The following is a 26,721-nucleotide window of genomic DNA, read 5'->3' as shown; positions in this document are numbered from 1 at the left end:
GGATCTAAATTTAAATTAGTCAGAATTTTTCTATTCCAGGAACTATTTGAGGTTTTGGTCGACAAAGACACAAAGAAGGCAGATGCTGCAAGAGAAGCACTTTTATCAGAGATTGAACTGGAAGCCAAGAAGAAGAAAAATTTTGAGTCCAAAAAAAAGAATAAAAATCAGAGAAAAAATAAGGATCCAAAGGTTTTTAACTTAGACTCTGGTTGTGTTTTTTACCATCAAGGTTGCTGTCATGTATGTCTTACATGTTTTGTACAAGTTCGGTCTAATACTCATAGCATTGCAGGTTACTCAAGGTGATGACCTGTATGTGCCGCAAGAGGAAACTGAAGAACAAGTGTAAGTCCTCAATTGTCTCTCAGCCACAGATAGCAATGTAGAAAATTATTAAAAGATCACGGCCTTTTTCTACTATCGGCTCTAATGCGCATTTTAAGTTTAATCTGGGTTTTCGATCTGTGTCTTCCTCCAGTCACTTTCCTGTTAGCTACAATGGTGATTATCCTAGTTCTGTGATTGTTGTTGCTGCAAGAGCTGATGAATTGGGGCTACAGGAAGAGGAACTTAAGCATGAAATTGGGCATGATGTGGAGGAAAGAAAGCTCGAAGAGAAGTTGGAGTATCAAAGGCAGATTGCGGAAGAGGATAAGCGTACAAATCTAGCCAAGCAAAATAAGCATGCAGTTGCATCCATTGCAGAGGAGGTGGAAGAAATGGATGTTGCTTGCTCCACTGATTTAGGGCCAGGACTGAGAAATGTTGGTGAAAACAATTGCTTTATAAATGTGATTGTACAGGTTGGTGTTCTGTTCAAAGAGTTTTCCTTTTTTGGGGGTCTAGGTATAAATTTCATTTTCTATCCCCTTTAACCAAAGTATGATAATGAATTCATTTTATCAACCTTTTTGTCAATATGCAGTCTTTCTGGCATTTAAGAACATTTAGAGGCAAGTTTTTGAGAAGATCAACACCTGCTCATGCTCATATCAAAGATCCCTGTATTGTTTGCGAATTACATGGTATTTTCACTGCCCTAAGAGAAGCTGAGGAAGGAGATGATGCTGTTTCTCCTACCACTTTAAGAATTGCTCAGAGCAAATGGCAAGATGGTAATTTCCAGGGAGTAGACAATTTTGATGGTCTTGTCATCATATTTTCACCCTTCTTCAAAGTTATAAATTTAGACGTCACTTCTGTTTCCTATGCAACTTCGGTTGTTGATTTGCTTGATTTTACAGGGACAAAAGAATGATGCTTCTGAAGCTATTTTGGATGTTCTTCATTGGTCATTTACTTTTGGTTTTGATACTAAAATTACCCGGAAGCAGTTACATAGACTCGGAATTGTGATAGTGATGCTTGTATAGCACATACAGTTTTTGTAATGAACAAAATTGAAAAATTGAACTGTAACGCTTGTAGTACTGTTGAATCCCCACAAATGAATTATCTTTGGAAATGGGCAAATGCGTCTGCAATCAGACAATTGAAGGCATGTTTTTTCTGAAGCATTTTATGATAAATTGTCAATTTTTCTTGTTATAGCGAAAGAAAAGAAAAGTCCATTTTGGATATGTCTTTTAAAGTTGTGTTATTTCCCAACTCAGCATGATCATCTGAATGAGCTTTTGAACGCGATATAAGGGAAAAACATCAGAATAGTTGTGGCTGCTGTAGCAAAACAAATATTCCTCAATGTATTCTTTCAACTCCTCCACGTGTTCACAATAGGTAAATTATAAGTTGTTTGAAAATATTTCATTACGCTTTGTGTTCTTTGTTTACTAGTTTTTGATTTGTTAATTGCAATTCTTAGTTGGGAGAGTCTTGAAGAGCCTGCACGTAAAATATCTGCAACATTGGGAGTTCTGAGTACCAAGATTGATATTGGTGTCATGTACGAGGGTTTAGATCCAAGAAACACACATTATCTTATTTCAATGGTAAACTTGCCTTAGCTTTATACTCTTCTATCATTTAGTTCCATTTTTCATGATGGATTTAGTAAACAAATTTCCCCAAGTTCTATTGCTTATGGGCTTCATTTAAAGTCACTTTTCTTCTTCTTTTTCTTCTTGTGAAATGTTGGTTTAGCAGAATGATAGAGCTGATTTTTTTTTTCTCTTTCCATTTTACTGAAGAATGTCTTCTTGCTTGATTGATACTTAATTCTCATTCTTTCCCTGTAGCATAGCAAATGCACTATTACTAGTTTGGCATCACTATTTATGTTTTTGGACTAAATCAATAATATGACACAAGAACAGTTTATCTCATTAACAAATTTCCTTTTAGGTTTGTTATGGCCTAGAGCACTACATCTGCTTTGTTTACAACCGTGCGAAAGAAAATTGGATTTTGTATGACGATGATAAAGTGAAGGTACATTCAATTAAGTTACAAGATTTTATTCTTATATCTTACCTTTCATTTAGTTTGTGTAATTTATGTTTAAATTTGAACAGGTTATTGGTAGTTGAGATGGTGTTCTTGCCATGTGTTCAAAAAAGCATTTGCAACCCCAACTTCTATTTTTTGAAGGGAAGGGAAGTGTCTCTGTAACTCCTTTGGAGGAAACCAAGGTGCCTGACAATCCTTAGGAAGTATGAAAGCCTGAAAAGAAAAGATCTGGCAACCATGGCAAGGCCAATCAAGGTAAGCAACCTTTTATTAAAGCTAGGCAATCCTGAATATCATTCTAATTCGTAAAAAATTGAAAAAATAATAAAATTGGCATGCTATACATGTTGACACGGCATCCGCAAATTTCCAAGACTTGTTTGGATGATTATATTCCCAAAGAAATATGTAGTAGTAAAAAGGGCTTTATGCCTACTTATAAAGTGACTTATTATGTATAACATACCATTATTGTTGTTTCCCATCTAAGGATCTAAGGTTATTTTAATGCCATTATACATCTTAAGATATAGATAAAATGGGGCATATACAGGCAAGTGCTTGTGTTTTGGATTGTTGCTCTTTTCATGAGTGGGGAAATTTGATCCGACGAAGATTCTCTGAATAACTAACAAAAAAAATAAAATAAAATTGATGAAGTAAAATAAAACCAAATATTGAATTCAGTGTTCCATATTCCCCCTGAAACATAAATGAGGAAATATGAGCTTGCCATATTGAGAGGTAGCTAAAGGAGATTCCGGACTTCTAAAATTTATATTTATTTCATTTACTCAAGTAGTTGAAAACTATGGAAGGGCCTTTGCTCGGATTTTTGGTTTGTCCACAATTTTCAGAGACATCATGAGCACGTAAGGACCGTAATGAGCCAAAGGGTGCCTTCAAAGCTATCCTTAGGGTTGATTTGGTATTTAGAAATATTGATTTAACAGATACATTAGGGCGAGATTGTTAGATTTTGGTTTAATTTTATATTTTATTACTGTTTGTTTGTATTCAATATTCAAATTTGTAGTTTAAATTCTATAAAATTTGTGGGTTTGTAATTCTATAACTTCTATTATTTGTAGTAAAAATTTTTATTTGTAGCGGTATGCTTTATAATTTTTTATTTTTATTTTTCTGTAAATATGAATTTGGGTGATGAACACCCATTCAGTCATCTTCTTCAGAGACAGTCTCATAGTGTTATTTATGTACTTGAGGGTGACCTGGGAAACTATTCCTATGGTTATACCTCCATGCAAAATTGTGTTAAGGATTAAACTTTTAAAATTAACACACTGGATTATAAAACTGATGAGGAGGTGTTTTAAGGGTCTATCTGCTTGAAGTCTTGCAGGTCATATGTCTTCGATGGTTTCATGTTAGATAACAACATTTTATTAGTAGAAAGATTCGGGTCCGACTTGGCAACGTACTTTCAAGATGAATACACAACATTTGTGAGAAAGGGTTAGCCTTACACTCATTGGTTTGAGTTTATCAAGGGCAAATTTTGTGCGATTTTCAGGTATTGTTTTCTTCTAATTATTATGTTTAATAATAATACTTTGTAATTATTATTTTTTGCAATTAGTTATAATTGTTGTTAGGTAGGGATATACTTAACGGATTACGGCGCATATATTCATTACAATTTGTGAGTGGAATGACGGCTGGCGGTACTTCAGTAATCAATAATTGTGCGAAACTTTTTTTTGTTCATAATCCTAAATCTAGTATGTTTAGCAAGTTATATATATATATTTTTTTATTTATTTTATACTTTTTATTTTAATAATTCTTTTCTTGGTATTTAATTTTTTTTTTGTTTTATAGATTTTTTTTTTTTTTTTAAACGAAGAATTTGAGGAGCTTGTTGAACTAAAAGAAATAATCATTGAAATTTTATTGAAGCCGTGTGGTAATTGGGATGGTTTTATGAAGATGTTGGAAAATTGTTTTCAACTAGTTGTACCAGTTGATTTGTACTGCTTTGTGTATTCTGTGTGATGAAAATTATTTGTAAGTTTTATTTTTATTTTTTTAAAGCTTTTTATTTATTTATATATTTTTCAATTCACTTTCTTTTTTTTTTTCCCTTTTTGTAGGAATAATGTTGATTTGGATTGGTTACTTGATAATTCTTTTTTCTAGAATACAATGGAGAAATCTAAGTTCATTCGGAAGTTGGGTAACATTTTACATGTGCAGCAAAGGTTAGATACCTCTTTTCTTGTCAAGTATATACATGAATATCTTCGTGATACTTATGGTATTTTTACACCTTCTGGCTGGGAGAGTTTGGTTTCAAAGTCAGGGCCGACTTGGGATGTCTATTGTCGGTTTGAAGCAGATATGAAGAAGGATAGCAGTGACAACAATAGTAATCGGCTTCAAAGTGTCAGACGTAAAATAGTAAGATACATGTGCAACTTGTTTGAACATGCAAATTCGAGCCTCCCTATACTTGTATATATTTTTTTTTTGTCCTGTGATTTGACTTTATTAAAAATTAGTTCTTCTTTTACATTTTTGATAGATGCGTGTGAAAAGGAGAGAATTGTTCAGAGGGAAGACAATATTATGTTTGTGTTTGGAGAGACTGCTCTCCTCTTACGCCGTGCATGCAATCACCCCTTTTTTTATCTCCTGTCAAATAGCCCCCAGCAATACTAAATGGTATTTAGTGTTTGTGGTTGTTTTTTGTTTTGGAATACTAAATGGTATTTGGTTATTTATCCCCAAAAAAAAAAAAATTCAAAAACAAAAAACAGCCAGAGATACTAAATACCGTTCAGTATTGCTGAGTCTTTTTGACAGGGGATAAAAAAAGTGGTGGTTGCATGCACGGCGTAAGAGGCCAGCAATCCCTCCAAACATATCGTCTTCCATCTAAACAATTCTCTTCTTTGTCACACGCATCTATCAAAAATTTAAAAGAAGAATTAATTTTTAATAAAGTCAAATCACAGGACAAATAAATAAATAAAGACAAAAAAGTTATATATATACATGTACAGGGAAGTTCGAATTTGCATGTTCAAACAAGTTGCGTATGTATCTTACTATTTTATGGCTGACACTTTGAAGCCGATTACTATTGTTGTCACTACTATCCTTCTTCATATCTGCTTCAAACCGACAATAGACATCTCAAGCCGGCCCGGACTTTGGAACCAAACTCCCCCAGCCAGACGGTACAATAATACCATAAGTATCACGAAGATATTCATGTATATACTCGTCAAGAAACGAGGTATCTAACCTTTGCCGCATGTGTAAAATATTATCCAACTTACGAATGAACTTAGATTTTTCCATTGTATTCCAGAGAAGAATTATCAAGTAGGCAATCCAAATCAACATTATTCCTACAAAAAGGAGAAAAAAAATAGTGAATTGAAAAATATATAAGGGTGTGTTTGGTAACGTTTACGTTTTCAGTTTATATTTACAAAAATTTTATAAACTGGTTTTTGTTTATTTTTTGTTTATTTTTAGAAAAACATAAACTACAAACGCGTTTGGTAATTGACAAAATGTTTAAAAAAAATTAAAAATATAAAAGAGTGAGAAATGGCAATTGGCGGCGGAAGACGGTGGTGGAAAATGGTGACGGTGGGTGGTGGGTAACTCGTGGTGGTGGGTGGGTGGGTGACGGTGGCGGATGGTGGGTGGTAATGAGTGGGAGGTGGTGGTGGGTGGTGGTGGGAGGTGGGTGGCGGGTGGTGGGTGGTGAGTGGCCGGTGGAGGGTGGAGGGTGGTGATGGTGGTGGTAGGTGGGTGGGTGACGGTGGCGGGTGGTGGGTGGTGGGTGGTAGCGAGTAAGCGATGGTGGTGGCGGCGGCGGGTGGGTGGCAGATGGCGGGTGGTAGTGGGTGGTGGTGGGTGGGTGGGTGACGGTGGCGGGTGATGGGTAGTAGCGAGTGGGTGTTGGTGGTGGTGGCGGCGGGTGGTGGGTGGTGGTAGTAAGTGGGTGGCGAATGACGAGTGGTGGCGGGTAGGTGGCGGGTGGTGGTGGTGGTGATGGGTGGGTGGGTGACGGTGGCGGGTGGTGGTAATGGTGGTGGTGGTGGTGGCAGGTGGGTGTCGGGTGGTGATGGTGGTGGTGGGTGGGTGGGTGGATGACGGTGACGGGTGGTAAGTGATAGCGAGTGGGTGGTGGTGGTGGTGGTGGGTGGTGGGTGGTGGTGGCAGGTGGGTGGTGGGTGATGGTGGTGGTGGTGGCGGGTGGGTGGCAGGTGGCAGGTAGCTGGTGGTGGCAGGTGGCTGGTAAGTGGTGGTGGCAAGTAAGTGGCGGGTGGTGGTGGCGGGCGGTGAATAGAAGTGGCAGGTGGTGGGTGGTGGCGGGTGGATGACAGGTGGGTGGTGGTGGTGGTGGTGGTGGCGGCGGCGGCGGCGGCGGCGAGGGGTAGGTGGTGGTGGCGAGTGGATGGTAGGTAGGTGGTGGTGGCGGGTGGTAGTAGGTGGGTGGTGAGTGGTGGTGGCAGGTGGTGGTGGAGGGTGGGTGGTGGGTGGTGGTGGCGGAAGACGGTGGTGGAAAATGGTGGCAAGTGGTGGCTAATGTTGGGTGATAAAAAAAAAAAAAAACTGAAAACTCAAAATGGAAACACATTTTTTGTGTTTTCATTTTTTGACCAAATTTATAAACTGAGACCACTGATTTATAAATCAAAAATTTTACCAAACAAGTTTTTATTTGAGTTTTTTAAATTTTTGTAAATATAAACAGAAAACTGAAAACGTAAGTGTTACCAAACGGCACCTAAATAAAAAAAAGATTTAAAAAAATAAAACTTACAAATAATTTTCATCACGCAGAGAATATACAAAGCAGTACAAATCAGCTGGTACAGCCCATTGATGAAAACAATCTTCCAGCATCTTTATAGAACCATCCCAATTACCACACGGCTTCAATAAAATTTCAATGATTATTTTCCTTAGTTCAACAAGCTCCTCAAATACTTCGTAAAAAAAAAAAAAATCTATAAAACAAAAAAACTTCAATACCAAGAAAAGAAATTATTAAAATAGAAAGTCTAAAATAAAAATATATAACTTGCTAAACGTACCAGATTTAGGATTATGAATAAAAAATAAGTTTCACACAATTATTGATTACTGAAGTATCGCCAGCCCTCATTCCACTCACAAATTTGTAATGAATATATGTGCCGTAATCTGTTAAATATATCCCTACATAACAACAATTATAACTAATTGCAAAAAATAATAATTACAAAGTATTATTATTAAACATAATAATTAGAAGAAAACAATACCTGAAAATTGCACAAAATTTGTCCTTGATAAAGTCAAACCAACGAGTGTAAGGCCCACCCTTTCTTAAAAATGTTGTGTATTCATCTTGAAAGTACGTTGCCAAGTCGGGCCCTAATCTTTTTATTAATAAAATGTTGTTATCCAACATGAAACCATCGAAGACATAGAACCCTTTGCAAGACTTCAAGCAGATAAACCCTTCAAACGCCTCCTCATCAGTTTTATAATCCAATGTACTAATTTTAAAAGTGTAATCCTTAACACAGTTTTGCATGGAGGTATAACCATAGGAATGGTCTCCCAGGTCACCCTCAAGTACATAAATAACATTATTAGACTGTCTCTGAAGAGGATGACTGCATGGGTGTTCATCACCCAAATCCATATCTACAGAAAAATGAAAATAAAAAATTATAAAGCATATCGCTGCAGATAACAAATTTTACTACAAATAATAGAAGTTAATAGAATCACAAACCCACAAATTTTATAGAATTTAAACTACAAATTTGAATATTGAATACAAACAAACAGTAATAAAATATAAAATTAAACCAATATCTAACAACCTCGCCCTAATATATTTGTTAAATCAATATTTCTAAATATCAAATCAACCCTAAGGGTAGCTTTGACGGCACCCTTTGGCTCATTACAATGCTCATGATGTCTCTGAAAATTGTTGACAAACCAGAAATCTGAGCAAAGGCCCTTCCATAGTTTTCAACTACTTGAGTAAATGAAATAAATATAAATTTTAGAAGTCCGGAATCTCCTTTAGCTACCTCTCAATATGGCAAGCTCATATTTCCTCATTTATGTTTCAGGGGGAATATGGAACACTGAATTCAATATTTGGTTTTATTTTACTTCATCAATTTTATTTTATTTTTTTTGTTAGTTATTCAGAGAATCTTTTGTCGGATCAAATTTTCCCACCCATGAAAGAGCAACAATCCAAAACACAAGCACTTGCCTGTATATGCCCCATTTTATCTATATCTTAAGATGTATAATGGAATTAAAATAACCTTAGATGGTAAACAACAATAATTGTATGTAATACATAATAAGTCACTTTATAAGTAGGCATAAAGCCCTTTTTACTGCTACATATTTCTTTGGGAATATAACCATCCAAACAAGTCCTGGAGATTTGCAGATGTCGTGTCAATTTTATTATTTTTTCAATTGTTTACAGATTAGAATGACATTCAGGATAGCCTAGCTTTAATAAAAGGCTGCTTGGCCTTGCCATGGTTGCCAGATCTTTTCCTTTCGTACTTCCTAAGGATTGTCGAGCACCTTGGTTTCCTCCAAAGGAGTTACAGAGGCACTTCCCTTCACTTCAAAAAATAGTAGTTGGGGTTGCAAACGATTTCTTGAACACATGGCAAGAACACCATCCCAATTACCAGTAACCTGTTCAAATTTAAACATAAATTACACAAACTAAATGAAAGGTAAGATGTAAGAATAAAACCTTGTAACTTAATTGAATGTACCTTCACTTTATTATCGTCATGCAAAATCCAATTTTTTTTCGCATGGTTGTAAACAAAGCAAATGTAGTGCTCTAGGCTATAACAAACCTGAAAGGAAATTTGTTAATGAGATAAACTATTCTTGTGTCATATTATTGATTTAGTCCAAAATATAACTAGTGATGCCAAACTAGTAATAGTGCATTTGCTATACTACAGGGAAAGAATGAGAATTGAGTATCAATCAAGCAAGGAGACATTCTTCAGTAAAATGGAAAGAGAAAAAAAAATCAGCTAAATCATTTTGCTAAACCAACATTTCACAAGAAGAAGAAAAAGTAACTTTAAATGAAGCCCATAAGCAATGGAACTTGGGAAAAGGTATCCCATATGTACTATGTGTTGTTAATTGAACCTAAAAATATAAAAGAAGCCTTACTAGATGATAGTTGGGTCAATGCAATGCATGAAGAGTTGTGTCAATTTGAACGTAACAAAGTTTGGACTCTTGTTCCCAAATCTAGAGACATGAATGTGATAGGTACCAAGTGGAAATGTAAAAATAAATCTGATGAGAATGGTACTGTGGTTAGAAATAAAGCTAGGTTGGTTGCTCAAGGCTATATACAAGTAGAGGGTGTTAACTATGATGAGACGTTTGCCCTTGTTCACGTCTCGAATCTATTCGGATTTTACTTGGTGTTGCATGCTTTCTACGGTTCAAATTGTTTCAAATGGATGTAAAAAGTGCCTTTCTGAATGATTACTTGAAAGAAGGGGCTTATGTTGAGCAACCAAAAGGGTTTAAGGACCCAAACTGTCCACACCATGTCTATAAGTTAGACAAGGCATTGTATGGGTTGAAACAAGCCCCTCAAGCTTGGTATGATAGACTTACTACCTTTCTTCTTGATAATGACTTTCAAAGGAATAGTGTGGACAAAACCTTATTTGTGAAACATACTAAGTCTCGTATACTTGTTGCTCAAATTTATGTTGATAATATTGTGTTTGGATCCACTTTTGATTCTCTCGTGAAATATTTCTCAGATTGCATGACACATGAGTTTGGAATGAGCATGATAAGGAAGTTGTCTTATTTCTTGTGTCTTCAAAAACAGTCTCCTTCAGGTATATTTGTCTCTCAGACCAAGTATGCCAAAAACCTTGTGTCTAAGTTCGGTCTAGAGTCGGCCAAACATGCGCGCACTCCCGTGAGCACTAGTCTTCACCTCTCCAAAGATTCCTCTGGTACTGATGTTGATCCTACCTTTTATTGGAGTATGATAGGGAGTCTTTTGTATCTCACAACCAATCGACCTGACATTCCATTTAGTGTAGGTGTTTGTGTCTGTTACCAAACCTGTCCTAAAGAGTCTCAACTTTTTGCGGTCAAACGTATCATTAAGTATGTTAATGGGACATTAGGGTATAGGATTTGGTTCTCGACCAACACTACAGCCAAAATCACTAATTTTTCTGATGCCGACTGGGCTGGGTGTGCTGATGATCGTAAGAGCACATTTGGAGGGTGTTTTTACCTTGGGAATAATTTGGTTGCCTGGCATAGCGAAAAGCAAAATGTCATCTTTTTTTCGACCGCTGAGGCTAAGTACATTGCTGTAGGGAGTTGTTGTGCACAAATGTTGTGGATGAAGCAAATGCTTTATGATTATGACATAGACCAGGACACTCTCACCCTTTTCTGTGATAATACCAGTGCCATTAATATTTCTAAAATTCCCATCCAACACTCTCGCACCAAACACATTGACATTCATTATCATTTCATTCGAGAGTTAGTAGAAGAGGGCCTTGTTGTTCGTGAATATGTACCTACTGAGCATCAAAAGGCTGATATTTTTATAAAACCCCTTAATCTTCTTAGGTTTGAATTCCTTAGAAAGACCTTGGGTGTAGTGCTCAGTCATTAGGGTGTGAATTGTTACTTGAGTGGGTTAGAGTGATTGGCTTTCTGTGCTCTTGGATGCTATAATCTCATTGTCATTGGTTCTTGTCATCCTTGCATTGAAGACTTATATGAACACCTCTCATGCTGCTTGCAAGATTTCATTCTTCTTTGTTCATAGCTTATTTTGAATGCTCATGCTTATTGATTTCATGATCTCATTCTGTACACTTCTTTGAGATAAACTGTTGCAGGGGTTTCCGCTCAAGTGATCAAATTTCTTTATGGACTTCTAACAGTCTCTTATACATTTTTAGAGGAATTGACCTATACTAGCATATCATGGGTGATATTGAGTCTCTTAACCAATCTACCATCAATTTTCACTTCCACGGTTCCTCTCTCATTTCTTTAGAGTTCGAAGTCCGGGCATTAAGGAAAGGCTACCTCGGAAGCACTAACCAGGCCTTCTTTATTGTTTCCATCCTTCTCTGGTTTGGTCTCCATACTATTAAGTGTGAAAGCCACAAGTGAGTGCCCACAAAAAAGAAATGTCAAAAATCAAATGAAAAAATAAAAATAAATAAAAAATAACAAATGGACTCATTGAATGAGGAGAAGCCTCTACTTTTACTCAACAAATACCCCTTAATTTCTAGTGGTTTGACTTTTCTCAGTGATGTTTAGTTACTCTTGTCAGAGGTCCTGCCATCCGATCAGTACCAGGATTAACTCTAGTTCTGTGACCTCTCAAGGATTGCACACACAAACAATCATTATGTGAGCTCTCATGTTTGTCTTTGAGTTGTGTATTCCCATGTAACTTATGCTCATTGATGTTTACCTTATTTGCTTATGATATTGTGTTTCATATTGTCAAAATTGCAAGTTTACGGGCTTCATGGTCTGTGGATTATCCACTCTTAGTGCCACTGTTTGCTATTGTACTAATCTTCTCTTGTTTCAAGTCCCACTTGACAGTGTGAGTTGTTTTTAACTGCTTAGAATGGTGCATTTTGCCTTTGTTATTTTTTCTTACCCGCTCGAGTGGTAACTCTAGCGCTCAAGCGAAGATTTCCCTCATTTAGCACTTTTGCAGAGGCACCAATCTTCTCTGAGGTTTTTTTTTGCGCTCAAGCGCATGAGTCTTGGCTCAAGCCAAGCTACGCGCATATAGAATTACGCTCGAGTGTCAAAACCCTCTCTCGAGCAGACGGCATTGCTTTATAAACCCAACCCTCAACCTTTCAGTCCATTTTTTCCAATTTTTGTCGTCTCTCTCCTAGGGCTTCTTGTGCACTCTCACCTTTCTCGATTCCCTCTTGGTCTCCTTTATCAATGTGTGCACTTCCCTTACTCCAGTCGTCCATCTTGCCTCAGGTATGTCTTCATTCTTCTTCTTGCTATTTTCTTTGGTTTTATTTTTGTCTATCTCTCATGTTTTTATCTACTTAGTCTTGGTTGGGGTGGCTTGGGCTGCGTTTTTTTTTTTTTTTTTTTTGGGTTTCTGTTGATCACACACTTAAACGGTAGGTTTGAACAGTTTCTGTGTTGCTCTTGGTTCTAATTGGGTCAATCTTGGTGTGTGCATTGATATATCTTCCTGCTTTGTCTGTCCATTGCTATCGCTTTGTGATAGGGTCTTGCCTAGTATGGTGTTTTCTTTGTTTTTTTTTTTTTTTTTTGCTTTCTGCATTTTTGGGTTTTGTCTAGTATTTTTGTTTCTTTTTCATACTCTAGGCTTTTACCTGTTTCTCTTATTCTTGCTATGTTAACAATATGTGGTCTTTTATACCTATTGGAATTTCTGTTCTTACTCATGTCTTTGTTGGATTGTTGGCTTTGTGTCCTACTGGTTTTGGTTGACTGGCTATGTTTCTAAAAATTTTTGGTCCTAATGATTTTGGTTTCTGCCTTGGTTTTGGGGGGTTGTTTTCTATCGGTTTGGTTTGGGATTTTTTTTGGGTTTAGCCATGTCTACACTCGCCCAAATTATAACCTCAACCGGTTTCCATCCGCAGAAAAAGCCCTTTGGGGAATCTTACACCTCTGTCCACTTAGAGCGCAATGTCCAGCCCAATACATTTGAGTCCATACCTATTTGGCCGCTGTTTGATCCTTTGGGGCGTGACTTGATTCTATCATTTTCTGGTCGTCAAAATCTTGACTAGGTACGAGAGTTTTATTGTAACATCGAAGGAATTGATGATATTGGTCCTTCTTTCAAGACCTGGGTTAGGTCTAAGCCCATCACCATTGCCCCCAATCTTATCCGTGAGCTCTTGGGCATAGGCCCTGCCTTTCAGTGTCACTGTTCCTTCCCTGTTTGACCCACTTGTGACTTCAACGAGGTAGCCATTGAGTTGTGTGGTACACCGCGCATTTGGATCAAGGGGGCTCTCATCAAACAAAATAAACTTCTACCCCGGTTCAGGTTACTCAACTTAATTGTCTGTGCCAATATCATAGTCACCACTCATAGTTCTAAAATCAATCAAGACCAAGGGTATGTTCTCTTTTGCATCGATCACCAGCTCTCTATCAATCTTGCCACCCTAGTCATCCCAAAGACGGTTGCCGCGTTTGAGAGAAAATCCTTAATATTACCTTATGGTTGCCTTCTTAAACATTTTCTCACCAAACTCGAGGTTCCTACCTTTGAGGACAATGAGTTTGCCTTCCCTGTCAAACTGTTCACCAAAAAGACTGTTTCTCGGAGTTAGTCTCATGTTAAGGGGGGTTCTTTTGGGGGTGGGTGGTTTTGGTATGGGTGAAGATCCTCTGCCTGAGGAAGCTGAGTTTGATGCCGCTACTGGAAGTAAGGGGGAGCAACCTCCTCTGGCTCAATCTATCAGGGGCCATCTGCGATAGTTTGAGCATGCCATGGTTTCCCACTTTGACCATTTGGAGAGATGGATGGGCATATTTGATGTTCGGCTCACCGATCTCGAAACCTCCACCGATGCCCTGCTCACTGCCTTAGAGGCATCTTTTGGCCGCATTGAGGAGTCTGTTGCTCAGTCTTCCCAACATCTTGCTCAGCTTTTATCCCTGCTTCAGATGCAATAGTCTCCGCCACCGCCGAATCAGTGATGTATCTTTCGCACTTCTTGGACAGTATTTCTTGCAAAGTTTTGATTTGTTTCTTGATTTTGTTGCTTGTCTCCCGGACAAAACGGGGGAGTAGATATTATTGGTTGGGTTGTTTTTGTTTGTAGATTACCACTCAGGTTTGTTTTACATGGATGTTGGGATGTATTGGAATAGATAGCTTTGGATATACATATTTGGCTATTTTGCTATTTTGCTTATTTCTATCTATTTATCTTATTTTGTTCCACAGTTTTGGCTTGTGTGGTATTTTCAATAGGTGGGTTGTCCACAGTGTTTCTAAGTGTTTTTACATCGAATTGGTGTTTGTGGTTTGGAGTTTTTTGTTGGGGTGAAGCTTTTGGTTGTGTTCAAAGTAATGTGTCTAGTATCTGTGTTTGTTAGGAAGTTTTGTCCGGGAATTGACAAAGAGGGAGATTGTTAGGTCCCTACTTGTTGTCAATTCCGCGAACAAGCTTGGGTTAATCGAGTTGTATTTTTCCTTGGTGTTTTGGTCTTTCTGCTCGAGTGGAGAAAGTTGCGCTCAAGCAGAGTTTTCACCTTCTCAGCCGTTTGGTTTGTCTACAAAAATACTGAGGTGTGATTTTACGTTTGAGCGTAAGTTCCAATGCTCAAACGTGGACCCTAATTTGGAACACATGTTTTGGTGACACCGCTTGAGCGGCCATTCTTGCGCTCAACTACTATAAAGTGGCCATTCGAGAGAAGATCGCGTATTCAACTACTATAAAGTTGCAGTTTGCTCTGAATCTAGGGTATAACTTCCAAATCTTCTTTGAAGGTTCTAGGGTTTTCTTCTGGAGCAACTTTACTAGTTTTCTTTGATGTTGTGTTGAGTATTAAATTCATGGTTTAACAAATATACATCAATGAGATCATTGATTATTTAACAACAAGAGTGTTTCTTCTTCGGTGGTATCCGGAGATTCAAGCGTGAAGTATTCGAAGGAATTCGAAGCTATGCACAGTCGTTGATTCAACTTGGATGTGGATTCAACATTAAGCTGATCAATTCCAAGACGAAGGCGGTGGTGAAAGAGATATAGATTGTTGAAGACAAATTGATTGCATTTAAGTAATTTGTTTTGGTAAATATGTATTATTTCTTTCTTTCTTAGTGGATTGATTAGTGGCGTTTCATCCGTGATTTTTTAATCACAATTGGAGGTGCTCCAATTGTGGTTTTTTCACGTAAAAATTGATAGTGTTGATTTATTGATTTTGAAACAACAATCTAAATCACTTTCGTATGTGCTAAATAATTTAAATTGTTAGTTTTAATTGTTTGGGTATTGTTGCAATTAATCTTGATCTAAATCACGAATCACTTAGGTTTTTCACATAGGAAACAAAAATGACGTCTAAATTTATTACTTTGAAAAGGGTGAAAATATGATGACAAGACCATCAAAATTGTTAACTTCCTGGAAATTACCATCTTGCCATTTGCTCTGAGCAATTCTTAAAGTGGTAGGAGAAATAGCATCATCTCCTTCCTTAGCTTCTTTTAGGGCAATGAAAATCCCATGTAATTCGCAAACAATACAGGGATCTTTGATATGAGCATGAGCAGGTGTTGATCTTCTCAAAAACTTGCCTCTAAACATTCTTAAATGCCAGAGAGACTATATATTGACAGAAAGGTTGATAAAATGAATTCATTATCATACTTTGGTTAAAGGGGATAGAAAATGAAATTTATATCGAGACCCCCAAAAAAGGAAAACTTTTTGAACAGAACACCAACTTGTACAATCACATTTATAAAGCAATTGTTTTCGCCAACATTTCTCAGTCCTGGCCCTAAATCAGTGGAGCAAGTAACATCCATTTCTTTCAACTCCTCTGATATAGTTGCAACTGCATGCTTATTTTGCTTGGCTAGATTTCTATGCTTATCCTCTTCCACAATCTGCCTTTGATAACTTCTCTTCGAGCTTTCTTTCCTCCACATCATGCTCAATTTCATGCTTAAGTTCCTTTTCCTGTAGCCCCAATTCATCAGCTCTTGCAGCAACAACAATCAGAACTGGGATAATCACCATTGTAGCTAACAGGAAAGTGACTGGAGGAAAACAAAGGTCGAAAACCCAGATTAAACTCAAAATGTGCGTTAGAGCCGACAGTAGAAAAAGGTTGTGATCTTTTAATAATTTTCTACAGTGTTATCTGCAATTGAGAGACAATTGAGGACTTACACTTGTTCTTTAGTTTCCTCTTGTGGCACATATAGCTTATCGCCTTGAGTAACCTACGATGCTATGAGTATTAGACTGAACTTGTACAAAACATGTAAGACATACATGACAGCAATCTTGATGGTAAAAAACACAACCAGAGTCTAAAGTTAAAAACCTTTGGATCCTTATTTTTTCTCTGATTTTTATTCTTTTTCTTGGACTCAATTTTTCTCCTTTTTGGTTTCCAGTTCAATCTCTGATAAAAGTGCTTCTCTTGCAACATCTGCCTTCTTCTTTGTGTCTTTGTCAACCAAAACCTCAAAAAGTTCGTGGAATAGAGAAATTCTGACTAATTTAAATTTAGATCCAAGAAAGTTGGATAACATTGTAGAGAATTATGCTGCATAAAAAAGTCAAACCCACATGAATGACTTCAAAAGGGGCAGAATAATGAACTGATAGTCATGCGTAGATGCTTGCATAACGTTAAAAATTCTCATGACCAATGCTTGACGCTTGCTAAACTACAGGATTGAGCATAATGAGCACAGGAAAAATATATATATATATATATATAACAAAACTTTACTCAAGAAAAATCAAAGCTCGGAAATCATGCCTAAGAAATATGCAATATAAACAAGTTGAAAAAGGAAAATATTAGGGATATATAGTTGAAATATTAGTTCCAAATTGGGAAAAACAATGCAAGTTCTAATAGAGAAAAGAAGCATAAATTGATAAACTATTCACAAGATTGGTTAGTTACAAAGCATCTGAACCAGTGATTGATATATGATCAACTATCTAACCTTGATAAGGTAAGGTACACAAGATTTTTACAACATGGAAATTTATTAATTCTAGAGTCAAATAAAGACTTTATTTTCCTCTAGGTAGAATGCCCAATGCTACCTCTAGAGATGGCTCCTCATCAATTCGTCTATAGATTGCATCTGTAATGCAAGCATCTTCTTGATCCACACTGTCACTACTCAAAGAACTTATGCTAGTCAAAAGAGCCTCAAATTGGGAGTGGTCAATATTTTGAACTTCTATAAGTATGCTTGATATAACATCTAACTCAAATCTACTGTTCTAGGACATGGCACCATTGTCTGCCCCATCAAGTTCTTTTTGCCGTTTACTCAAGAGGGATGCATAACTTTGTGGGATATGCATTTCAACTTGCTTTCTCTTGTCAAGCTCCTTAATACAGATGCTCTCAATTGCCAGTAATGCTTCCTTTTGGTTCTCAAGTTCACTTTTCTTTCTTCTCCATGTTTCTATGGTATCAAATTCTTTCTCTAATTGTTGAATAACTTTCAGTAATTGATGCTTCTTAGTATATTGTATGTTTGTCCATGATTTTAAAGCTTCTCCAATTGAAGGAACAATAAGCCAAGATACTAAAGCATCACTATCTTGAAGAACATCAACTTCATCGTCACGTGTTAGAATTTACCTACACCTACCACCACCTACTACCACACCTACTACACCTACCACCAATTTACCCTCACCTACTCCTCACCTACTACCCAAACTCTCTCCTATATAATGAGCCACTCTGATTTGTAATATAACATATCAAGAAATCAATCATCAATAAACATCAATCAATAATACATAAATTCTTACATGGTATCAGAGCAAGGTTAAGACCTTAGTATTTCTCGCTTCACCGGCGGGCGGCAACCTCGCCTTGGCCGCCCGCCGGACCTCAACCTATTCCGCTTATTTTCTACACATACCTTGACTTCTTCAACATTTTCTTACACCCCTCCTCCGCTATGTCGGCGGCGGCACCCGCATCATCGTCTAGCCTCTATCGCCGTTCACCTCGCCTCTCACATATCCGTGGTTGTACTCTTACTCGTCGTCGTCGTTGGCGTTTCTGGCGCTGCTTTTCTGCTCGTCACTGCTGTTTTTTTTTTCCTGATTTGCTCTCTCTCTCTTAGCCATGGATTTGGGTGTGGGGTGTAGAGCTGTGGCTCTGTTGTTGGTAGCCATGTTTGCTGGCTTGAAGGTTTCAATGGCAGCAGTGTACAAGGTTGGGGACTCCGCTGGTTGAACCATCATTGGGAATATTGATTACAAGGCCTGGGCTGCTTCCAAGACGTTTCATGTTGGAGATGTCATCATTTTCGAATACAATTTTCAATGTCACGTGTTGCAAGTGCCCCACAAAGAAAACCAAGCCTGCAGAAGTGTAAGACAGTAACATGCATCTTCACATACAGCTTGGGTAATGTGTAACTATCAAAAGCACAAGCTTCTTGGACATCCCTCTCTCTCTCTCTCTCCATGGACCCAACATCATCATCATGCACCCACTCTATCTCCCTCTCTCTCATCTTTTCCCACTTTCAAACCCACTTTAATCATATCTCTCCTTTCTCTTAATTTATTCCATCCACAAATATTTTTCTCTATTTTCTTTATCCATTATTTTCTTTTATTTTATTTTTCTTATTAAACAAAACAACACCACAAAATAACACCAACAACATTCCACAACCTTGTCATTTTATTCATATCAGGGGATCAACCCCGATCACACTTTTACATCAAAAAAAAAAAACCCACACAAACAAAAACAAAACTACCACACCCACAGTGGGATTTTTCTTCTCTACTCAGCCGCCGGTCTTTTCTTCTTGCCTCCGTCCTGGGTGGTCCTTGCCGGTGTTGCCTCCGTGCTTCCTAGACCACCAAGCAAGTTGCCTCCTCCCTGCTCCTCCACTACAGCATACGGTGGACCTCCAAATCGGAACATCACGGTGGCCTTCCGCTTCAGCTCCTTATTTTCCGCCTTTAGCACACTTAACTCTGCTCGCGCATCCTTATACATGCGTTGGAGCAGAGCCAGTTGGGCGTTTAACTGCTGCACCTCATTTGTCCTACTCTGCAGCCGGTTCGACAAATTTGTAACCGCAGTCATGGTTTCCACACATGACTTCAATGTATACTGATTGGCCTCCACATCCGACTGCACTGCCATTCTTTGCTCCACCGACCGCATCGAAAAGTTCAACGGAGCAAAACCAGAGGTGTTTGGTTGAGGTTCACGGGCCTCCGCACCAGTTATCTCTCTTGTTGACTCGTTGAGGTCGGGAAAGAGAGTGAGTAGACCACGGGATGAAGAGGCCATATTCTGGGTAGCTGAACGGGAAGAAGAGGCCATGTTTTTTGGGTTGCTGAGTGTTTCAGCGAAATAGCAATTTCAGACTGATAATGTTCGGAAGGGGAGTGTTTCAAGATTTGCAGCTCTTAGAGGCAATCTCTCAGAAAAACGAATATCTCTCTCAGAAAATGAAGAGTTTTTCAGAAGTTTTTTCCCAGGTTTTTTTTGTCTTCGCTTCTGCCTCAAGCACAGCCTCCGCATTGGTTTATATCGACACTGACGACGCGGCCGACACGCCACTCTGTCGCTCACGTGCCTCGCCGCGTCTCCGGCTCACCTTTTGATGGCTCGACGCTTTCTGTCGGGCACGACTTTTGATGAAGTGGGCGTGCCTTTTGAGGGCGCAACTTTTGATGGCACGTCTTTTTATGGATTGGGCACGCATTTTAATGGCACGCCTTTTGAAAGATTGGGCACACCTTTTGAGGGTGCGACTTTTTAGGGGTCCGACAAGACTCTATAAACTGTCCCGACATTTGATACCGGTTAGCTTTTTCAAGGGTCCGACAAGACTCTGTAAACTGTCCCGACATTGATTCCGGTTAGTTTCTACAAGGGTCCGACAAGACTCTGTAAACTGTCCCGACATTGATTCCGGTTAGTTTCTACAAGGGTCCGACAAGACTCTGTAAACTGTCCCGACATTTGATACCGGTTAGTTTTTTCAAGGGTCCGACAAGACTCTGTAAACTGTCCCGACATTGATTCCGGTTAGCTCCTTCATGGGTCCGACAAGACTTTGTAAACTGTCCCGACATTGATTCCGGTTAGTTTCTACAAGGGTCCAGCAAGACTCCGTAAACTGTCACAACAACTGTCTTCAACAACGGTCTGACACGACCACACAGTGTCTGCTACAACGGTCCGACATGACCCCATAAACTGTCTTCTACAACGGTCCGACATGACCCCATAAACTGTCTTCTACATCGGTCTGACACCACCATACAGTGTCCTCTACAACGTTATGACACCACCATACAGTGTCTTCACCAATGGTCTGACACGACCATACAGTGTCACCTATCCTCTTTTATTTTTATATATTTTCTTGTTTTGTAACTCTCTTCAAACTCAAGTTGGTTAGTTTCTATCCTCCTTGAGTTTGCGGGGGGCTGTTAGAATTTACCTACACCTACCACCACCTACTACCACACCTACTACACCTACCACCAATTTACCCTCACCTACTCCTCACCTACTACCCAAACTCTCTCCTATATAATGAGCCACTCTGATTTGTAATATAACATATCAAGAAATCAATCATCAATAAACATCAATCAATAATACATAAATTCTTACATCACGAATGGTACAAGTCGCTGCAGAACTAGCACCTGCAACTGTATCCCGACACTTAAGCTCCCCTTGCAATAAATGCTCATCCATAAGTAGACGCAATGAGTCACCATTAAAAGCAATCATTTCCTTAATTTCAATTTCCTCAATCTTATAGGCATCAAGTTCATCATCCAAGGAACTATTCGTGTCAGGGTTCTTGTTTAAGCCACAAAGATTGGACACAACGTGCAAGAATTTAGGGTCTTTTCTAACTGGGGAACCTCTAAAAAACAGATGCAGAGAGGTATTTGGTCCAGGCCATGAATGTGAAACTGCGGTAATGGAACAAGATTATGCAGTTCATCCATGGAATCTTTTATCACCTTTTCAAGATTACTCTTAGAAAGACAATTATTTCTAAGAAGCACTGTGAACTCGTCATAAATGCTTTGAAGAATTTTTTCGCGCTCAACGTTATCAGATATTGGCCACTTCACATTCGAGTGAAAAACAAGATCAGCAAATTGCCTGTTTGATTGTTCTTCAATAATTTTCAGAGCTTTACGGGTATCCACTGCTTTCCATATACCATTGACAAGCATGCGAGCCCAATTGGCATCAACTTCTTATGGATTAACATATCGCAACTTTGATTTATTGTGCTTCTGATCAAAATGTTGCATTCACAATTCTAAATCATTAAACTTCTCAGCACAAAAGCAACACGACTAGAACTTCCAAGTCTTGTGTTTTTTAGCAAACCCTATAGCTTTTGAGAAAATTGTTTCTACTAAACCATCCTCGACTGAACCAAAATGTACTTCCAAATCACGAATTTTGAATTCAAGAAATTCCCATAGAAGTTGATGCATTCTCATCATATTCATCTCTCGTGCAGCATCATTCATTCGTTTAGCAATTTTACTTTTCTTCATGTTCACATCAGACCCCCCCCTTACTTCAGAAATTGATTCTTGCTCCAAAAGCATCGCTGCAGCTATTACATTGTCAATTTCCCTTCTCTGCTCCTCAGGTGTCTTGATTTCAAGATTCTTCTCAGGTTTATTAAGTGCCTTTAAAATTTTAGGATTCTCTGTTGAAGGCGGTAAAGAAGCAATCATACATTTCTGTACAAGCTGCTGCAATGATTCTCGCATATGTGCAACTCGCTCTTCAGCCGTGTTTGAATGGCTTTCATTTTGCAAACTTTCTTTGGCAGGGTCGATTGGATCATCAATCAACAACATTCGCTCATACTATCTCGCTACCTCTTTATAGCCTATGCCACAAGTCAACAGATCGTAGAATAGATTTGCATAGAAATCTACAAACTCTAGTGATTTCAGGGATAAAGAAACATTGCATCGAGGGGACTCGAGAGCATTTTTCAAGTAGCGTAGTTTGGCGCTTTTGTTGCCTATTTTTATAGATGTAAGAAGTTGTACATTAGCTTGAGCGTGGTATACGAGAGCACAGTTTTTGTAGCGAAGACAAGCTTCTTTCATGATCTTTAGAGCTCTAGGGTTAGTGGAGAGCATTAAGCGTGTGATTTGATTGGAGTTTTATAGAATTGTAATCGGAGGGATAGAGTGGTTCTATCTTGCTCTATTCTTGACGGAGATCATCAGTGAGATTGACAGTTGGTGATGTTGAGAGTCATCACTAACTCTCCTTACTCTTTAGAGTCTTCTCTATAGACTATTCTAGATGTTTCCACATAAATCTAAAATACTCCGGAAAAATCTAGAAGATTCTAGAAAGACTTAGAGAAATCCGGAAGACTCTAGAATATCCTAAAAGGCTCCAAAACATTAAAGAAGTTTGGAGAAAACTAGAGAAATCTAGAAAGTTTCGAAAGGTTCAAGAATATTTTAGCGAAGAATAAAAAGCTCTAATATGTACTACAGTAATCTAGATTGTTCTAGATTGTAGGGAAAGTTTGAGTGTATTCTAGAAAGTTCTTCAACTAGTATAAATATAAGATGAGTGCATGTACTAAACAATTGGACAATTGGATAATTGAGTGAAAGAAGAGTGAATCCAAAGTAAGTAGTCAAGCACTATAACAGTGATCTTGTGAGAAGTGTCTCAAGGTCTTGTGTGAGGAAGACACAAATTGTGAGTGCTTGAATGTATGTGTGAGTGGGTAAGTGAAGTGTATTAGTGTGTGATTGTGTAAAAGTGTTTTATGTACTAGAGTGTTATCAATAAATGTTATATTTCTAGGTCCACCAGTGTGTCAAACTCAACAATTTGGTATCAAAGCTTGGTCGTTTGTGGACCGACACGAAAAGCGATTGAGATTGATACAAGAGATTGTTGAAGTCAACAAGCACAGTTGTGATGGTGGATTTCGAAAACTTCATTGGTGGTATGGAGAAATTAAATTATTATAATTATGATTATTGGCAAATATGTATCGAGGCATATCTTCAAGGACAGGATCTATGGGAGATTGTTGATGGCAAAGAAACTGCGTCACCTGGAGAAGAAAATGTAGAGGCCTAGCGAAAGTGGCAGATTAAGGCTGGAAAAGCGATGTTCGTGTTAAGGACAACTATTCAGAAAGAGTTATTGGAGTATGTTCGGGAGGCTACTACTCCAAAAGCAGTCTGGGACACATTTGCAGCATTATTTTTGAAGCCAAATGATGCACGACTTCAGTATCTAGAGAACGAGCTTGCAACGGTGACATAAGGATCAATGACTATTAGCCAATATTTTCTCAAGGTAAAGACTCTTTGCAATGAAATTTCACAACTTGATCTCGAGTCAAAAATTAGCAAGTCAAGAACGAGGCACATTATTACTCGAGGTTTAAGACCCAAGTATAGTGGGCTATGACCGCTGTTAGAGAATGGTCCACCCGACCATCGTTGGTTGAGCTCAAAAGTCTATTAGCGAATCAAGAAACTCTAGCAAAGCAAATGGATGGAGTCACACTAAAAAATAAAAGTGAAGAAGAGGCATTATTTAGTAGCAAGAAAAGAGATGGACCGAAGTGGCAAGAATATAAAAAATCGAAGAAAAAAGAAGATGAACAATCACAAGATGATTGAAGCTATCAACGAGGGGGAGCTCGACATGATGAAAATGATCGAAGAGCTACTAGATTTGGACGACACAACATAGAGTGATTCAAATGTGGCAAGATTGGCCACTATGCAAAAGATTGTCAATTAAGAAGAAGACCAATTGAAGGTAACATGGTAACATCTAATGGTTACCAAGATGAGAGTGAAGAAGAATGGGATTTCCAAGTTTCATGTGCAATGTTCGAGACCGTGGAACTAGGCTACTTAGAAGAAGAGCCAAAATTTGAAGAAGAATGGGATTTTGAAGCATCTCCTACAATGTTCGCTGTTGCTGAAGCAGATTCAAAAAAGGAGATAGACTTCGATGAAGGCATACATGGGCAGTGCAATACAGTTACCAAACAAGTGGATGCACACTCTATCACAGATGAGTCAATTCTTGCAATTGAGTCTTAGTCTTTAACATTTAAAGATCCAGAAGCTCACTTACTAGAGAAGTTGGGGGAGCAAACAAAAGAAGAAGTAGTTGAAGAAGTGATAAAGTTGCAACATCCAATATCTACAAGTCAATGCTAACCTAATTCAAGGTATGTTGATGCAACCTTTGCTAAAATTGATGATATAAAGGAGCCAATAACATTTCAAGAAACAATAGAATTTAACAATTGGAGGAAGATAATGAAAGAGGAAGGTATTACATTAAGACAAAGTCGGACTTGGCATTTGGTACTTAAGCGCAAGGATCGAGATTGTATATTCAACCAAGAACCTAGTGTTCCATGGAAGGATAAAGTGTGTGGTAGTGTATCATCACTTCAAATAGAAGAAGTCGTTACTGGAAGAGATGGAGACAAAGTTTATCGTGGTAGAGGACTAGGGTGCAGATATACTTACGAGGAGTTTCTGAAACAACGTGGCATGGTTACATAATCTAGAAGTGAGAGTTAGTGCTAAGGGGGAGTGTTGAGAGTCATCACTAACTCTCCTCACTTTCTAGAATCTTCTCTCTAGACCATTCTAGAAGTTTCCACATGAATCTAGAATACTCCGAAAAGATCTAAAAGATTATGGAAAGACCTAGAGAAATCTAGAAGATTCTAGAATATCCTAGAAGATTCCAGAACATTAAAGAAGTTTGGAGAAAACTAGAGAAATCTAGAAAGTTTCTGAAGCTTCTACAATATTTTAGAGAATAATAGAAAGCTCTAGTATGTACTAGAGTAATCTAGATTGTTCTAGAGTGTAGGGAAAGTATGAGTGTATTCTAGAAAGTTCTTCAACTAGTATAAATATGAGATGAGTGCATGTACTTAGCAATTGGACAATTGAGTGAAAGAAGAGTGAATCCAAAGTAAGTGGTCAAGCACTACAAGAGTGATCTTGTGTGAAGTGTCTCAAGGTCTTGTGTAAGGAAGACACAAAGTGTGAGTGTTTGAATGTATGTGTGAATGGATAAGTGAAGTGTATTGGTGTGTGATTATGTAAAAGTGTTTTGTGGTACTAGAGTGTTATCAATATAGGTTGTTCACCGGTATGTCAAACTCAACATGTGAAGCTTCGCCTCCCACGGTGGTCATATCCTCCGTCGATGGTGTTTTTGAGTGTAGATGACGGTTTCACTTGTTAGGCCCCATTAACTAGATGAACTGAGGGAAAAGATTTGAATATGAAAATAGAAAGAATTCGATAATATGATTTGTTATAGTGGATGTTAAGTCGTGCAACAAAAGAATATACTGACACAAGGAGAGTCAAGTTGGTTATACAATTCCCACTACTACAACTAGAGGTGGAGGGAAAATTATAAACTTAAAAAAAGAAAATTGTGAGAATTATGACACAGGAATGCAAATCTTTTTTTTTTTTAAGCACAAATCATGAGAATTATGTTTTGTATATTTTCCTTGGCTTCGCTCCAGTTCACACAATATTGTGGGGCCTATAAAGTCCATTATAGGTCTCGTTTTAATAATCTGAATCATTGAATGTGTAAAGTTTGTCGAGTACTTCATGCCTGCAAAAAATTACATTTATCGGATATCGTCTGCTCCTTGATCGGAACATAATTTTTGTTATGTTTCGATCAGGAGACGACCGATATCCGATCAACATGATTTTTTGCAAGTATAAAGTACTCAACATGGTCTACACATTGAATGGTTTAAATTATCGAAACGGAACCTGTGATGGGCTCCACGGGCCCAAAAGTATGTTCTTATCCACACAGTGAACTTGAAAGAAACCTCTCCCTTTTCTTTTATAATATTTCCTCCATCCCAATTTATTTGTCCACCATAGAAAATATAACTTATTAAGGAGATATGCAATCATTACATTTTAATTTTAATTTTGAAATGTTTTTCCAAGCATTACCTTTCTTTTTGAATCTTAAAATGTGTTTATAATGATTTATAGAGGGCAATTTTGAAAATCTAACAAAATTTAATATTCTAAGAGAGTTGCTATTAGCACCTACCTAATTTCTTTGGACTCCCTATTTCTTTAAACCCCTACCTTAAACCTTAAATTTTAATAAGATTTCTTTTAACACTCCATATAACACTAATTTTATCCATATTTCTAATATCATCACACCCAAGTGCACACCCACTTAATTTTGCACACCCTTTCTTCTTCTCTCAACAAACGATAAATGATTTAAGAGACAATTAAAAACAACAAACGATTGAGAGACAAATTGATTGTCCATCTCTTCTCCTTCTCTCATAAACGATAGTCTCTTTTTCCTTGTCACCGTGAATAACGGTATATTAGTCGAAAATCTCTTCGACGGTCTTTTTCTTCTTTTTTCAGGTAACCTCCAACTCCC

At 37.9% G+C, this 26,721-nt stretch overlaps 1 protein-coding gene across 37 annotated transcripts in view; it reads left to right on the top strand.

Moving 5' to 3' along the window:
- LOC114255965 (putative mitochondrial protein AtMg00810) overlaps window positions 1-15,486 on the top strand; it is a 37,116-nt gene extending 21,630 nt beyond the window's left edge. For 34 of the 37 annotated variants that reach the window (XM_082893062.1, XM_082892942.1, XM_028195501.2 and 31 more), the window contains 8 exons: window positions 40-192; window positions 296-348; window positions 482-806; window positions 929-1,501; window positions 1,617-1,740; window positions 1,826-1,952; window positions 2,305-2,391; window positions 2,475-5,829. In XM_082893062.1, the coding sequence (XP_082749188.1) occupies window positions 40-192; window positions 296-348; window positions 482-806; window positions 929-1,261 (864 nt within the window). In that variant the 3' untranslated portion in view covers window positions 1,262-1,501; window positions 1,617-1,740; window positions 1,826-1,952; window positions 2,305-2,391; window positions 2,475-5,829. Of the gene's footprint in view, window positions 1-39; window positions 193-295; window positions 349-481; window positions 807-928; window positions 1,505-1,616; window positions 1,741-1,825; window positions 1,953-2,304; window positions 2,392-2,474; window positions 5,830-9,349 lie in introns of those variants that run through there. The other 3 variants (XM_082893066.1, XM_082893061.1, XM_082892872.1) reach the window with 3 other exon arrangements.
- The last annotated feature ends 11,235 nt before the right edge of the window (window positions 15,487-26,721 follow it).

Source organism: Camellia sinensis, chromosome 1, assembly GCF_055761805.1.
Source record: "Camellia sinensis isolate YWXY chromosome 1, ASM5576180v1, whole genome shotgun sequence".
Taxonomy (NCBI): domain Eukaryota; kingdom Viridiplantae; phylum Streptophyta; class Magnoliopsida; order Ericales; family Theaceae; genus Camellia; species Camellia sinensis.
This window is presented reverse-complemented; position numbering and strand designations above follow the sequence as displayed.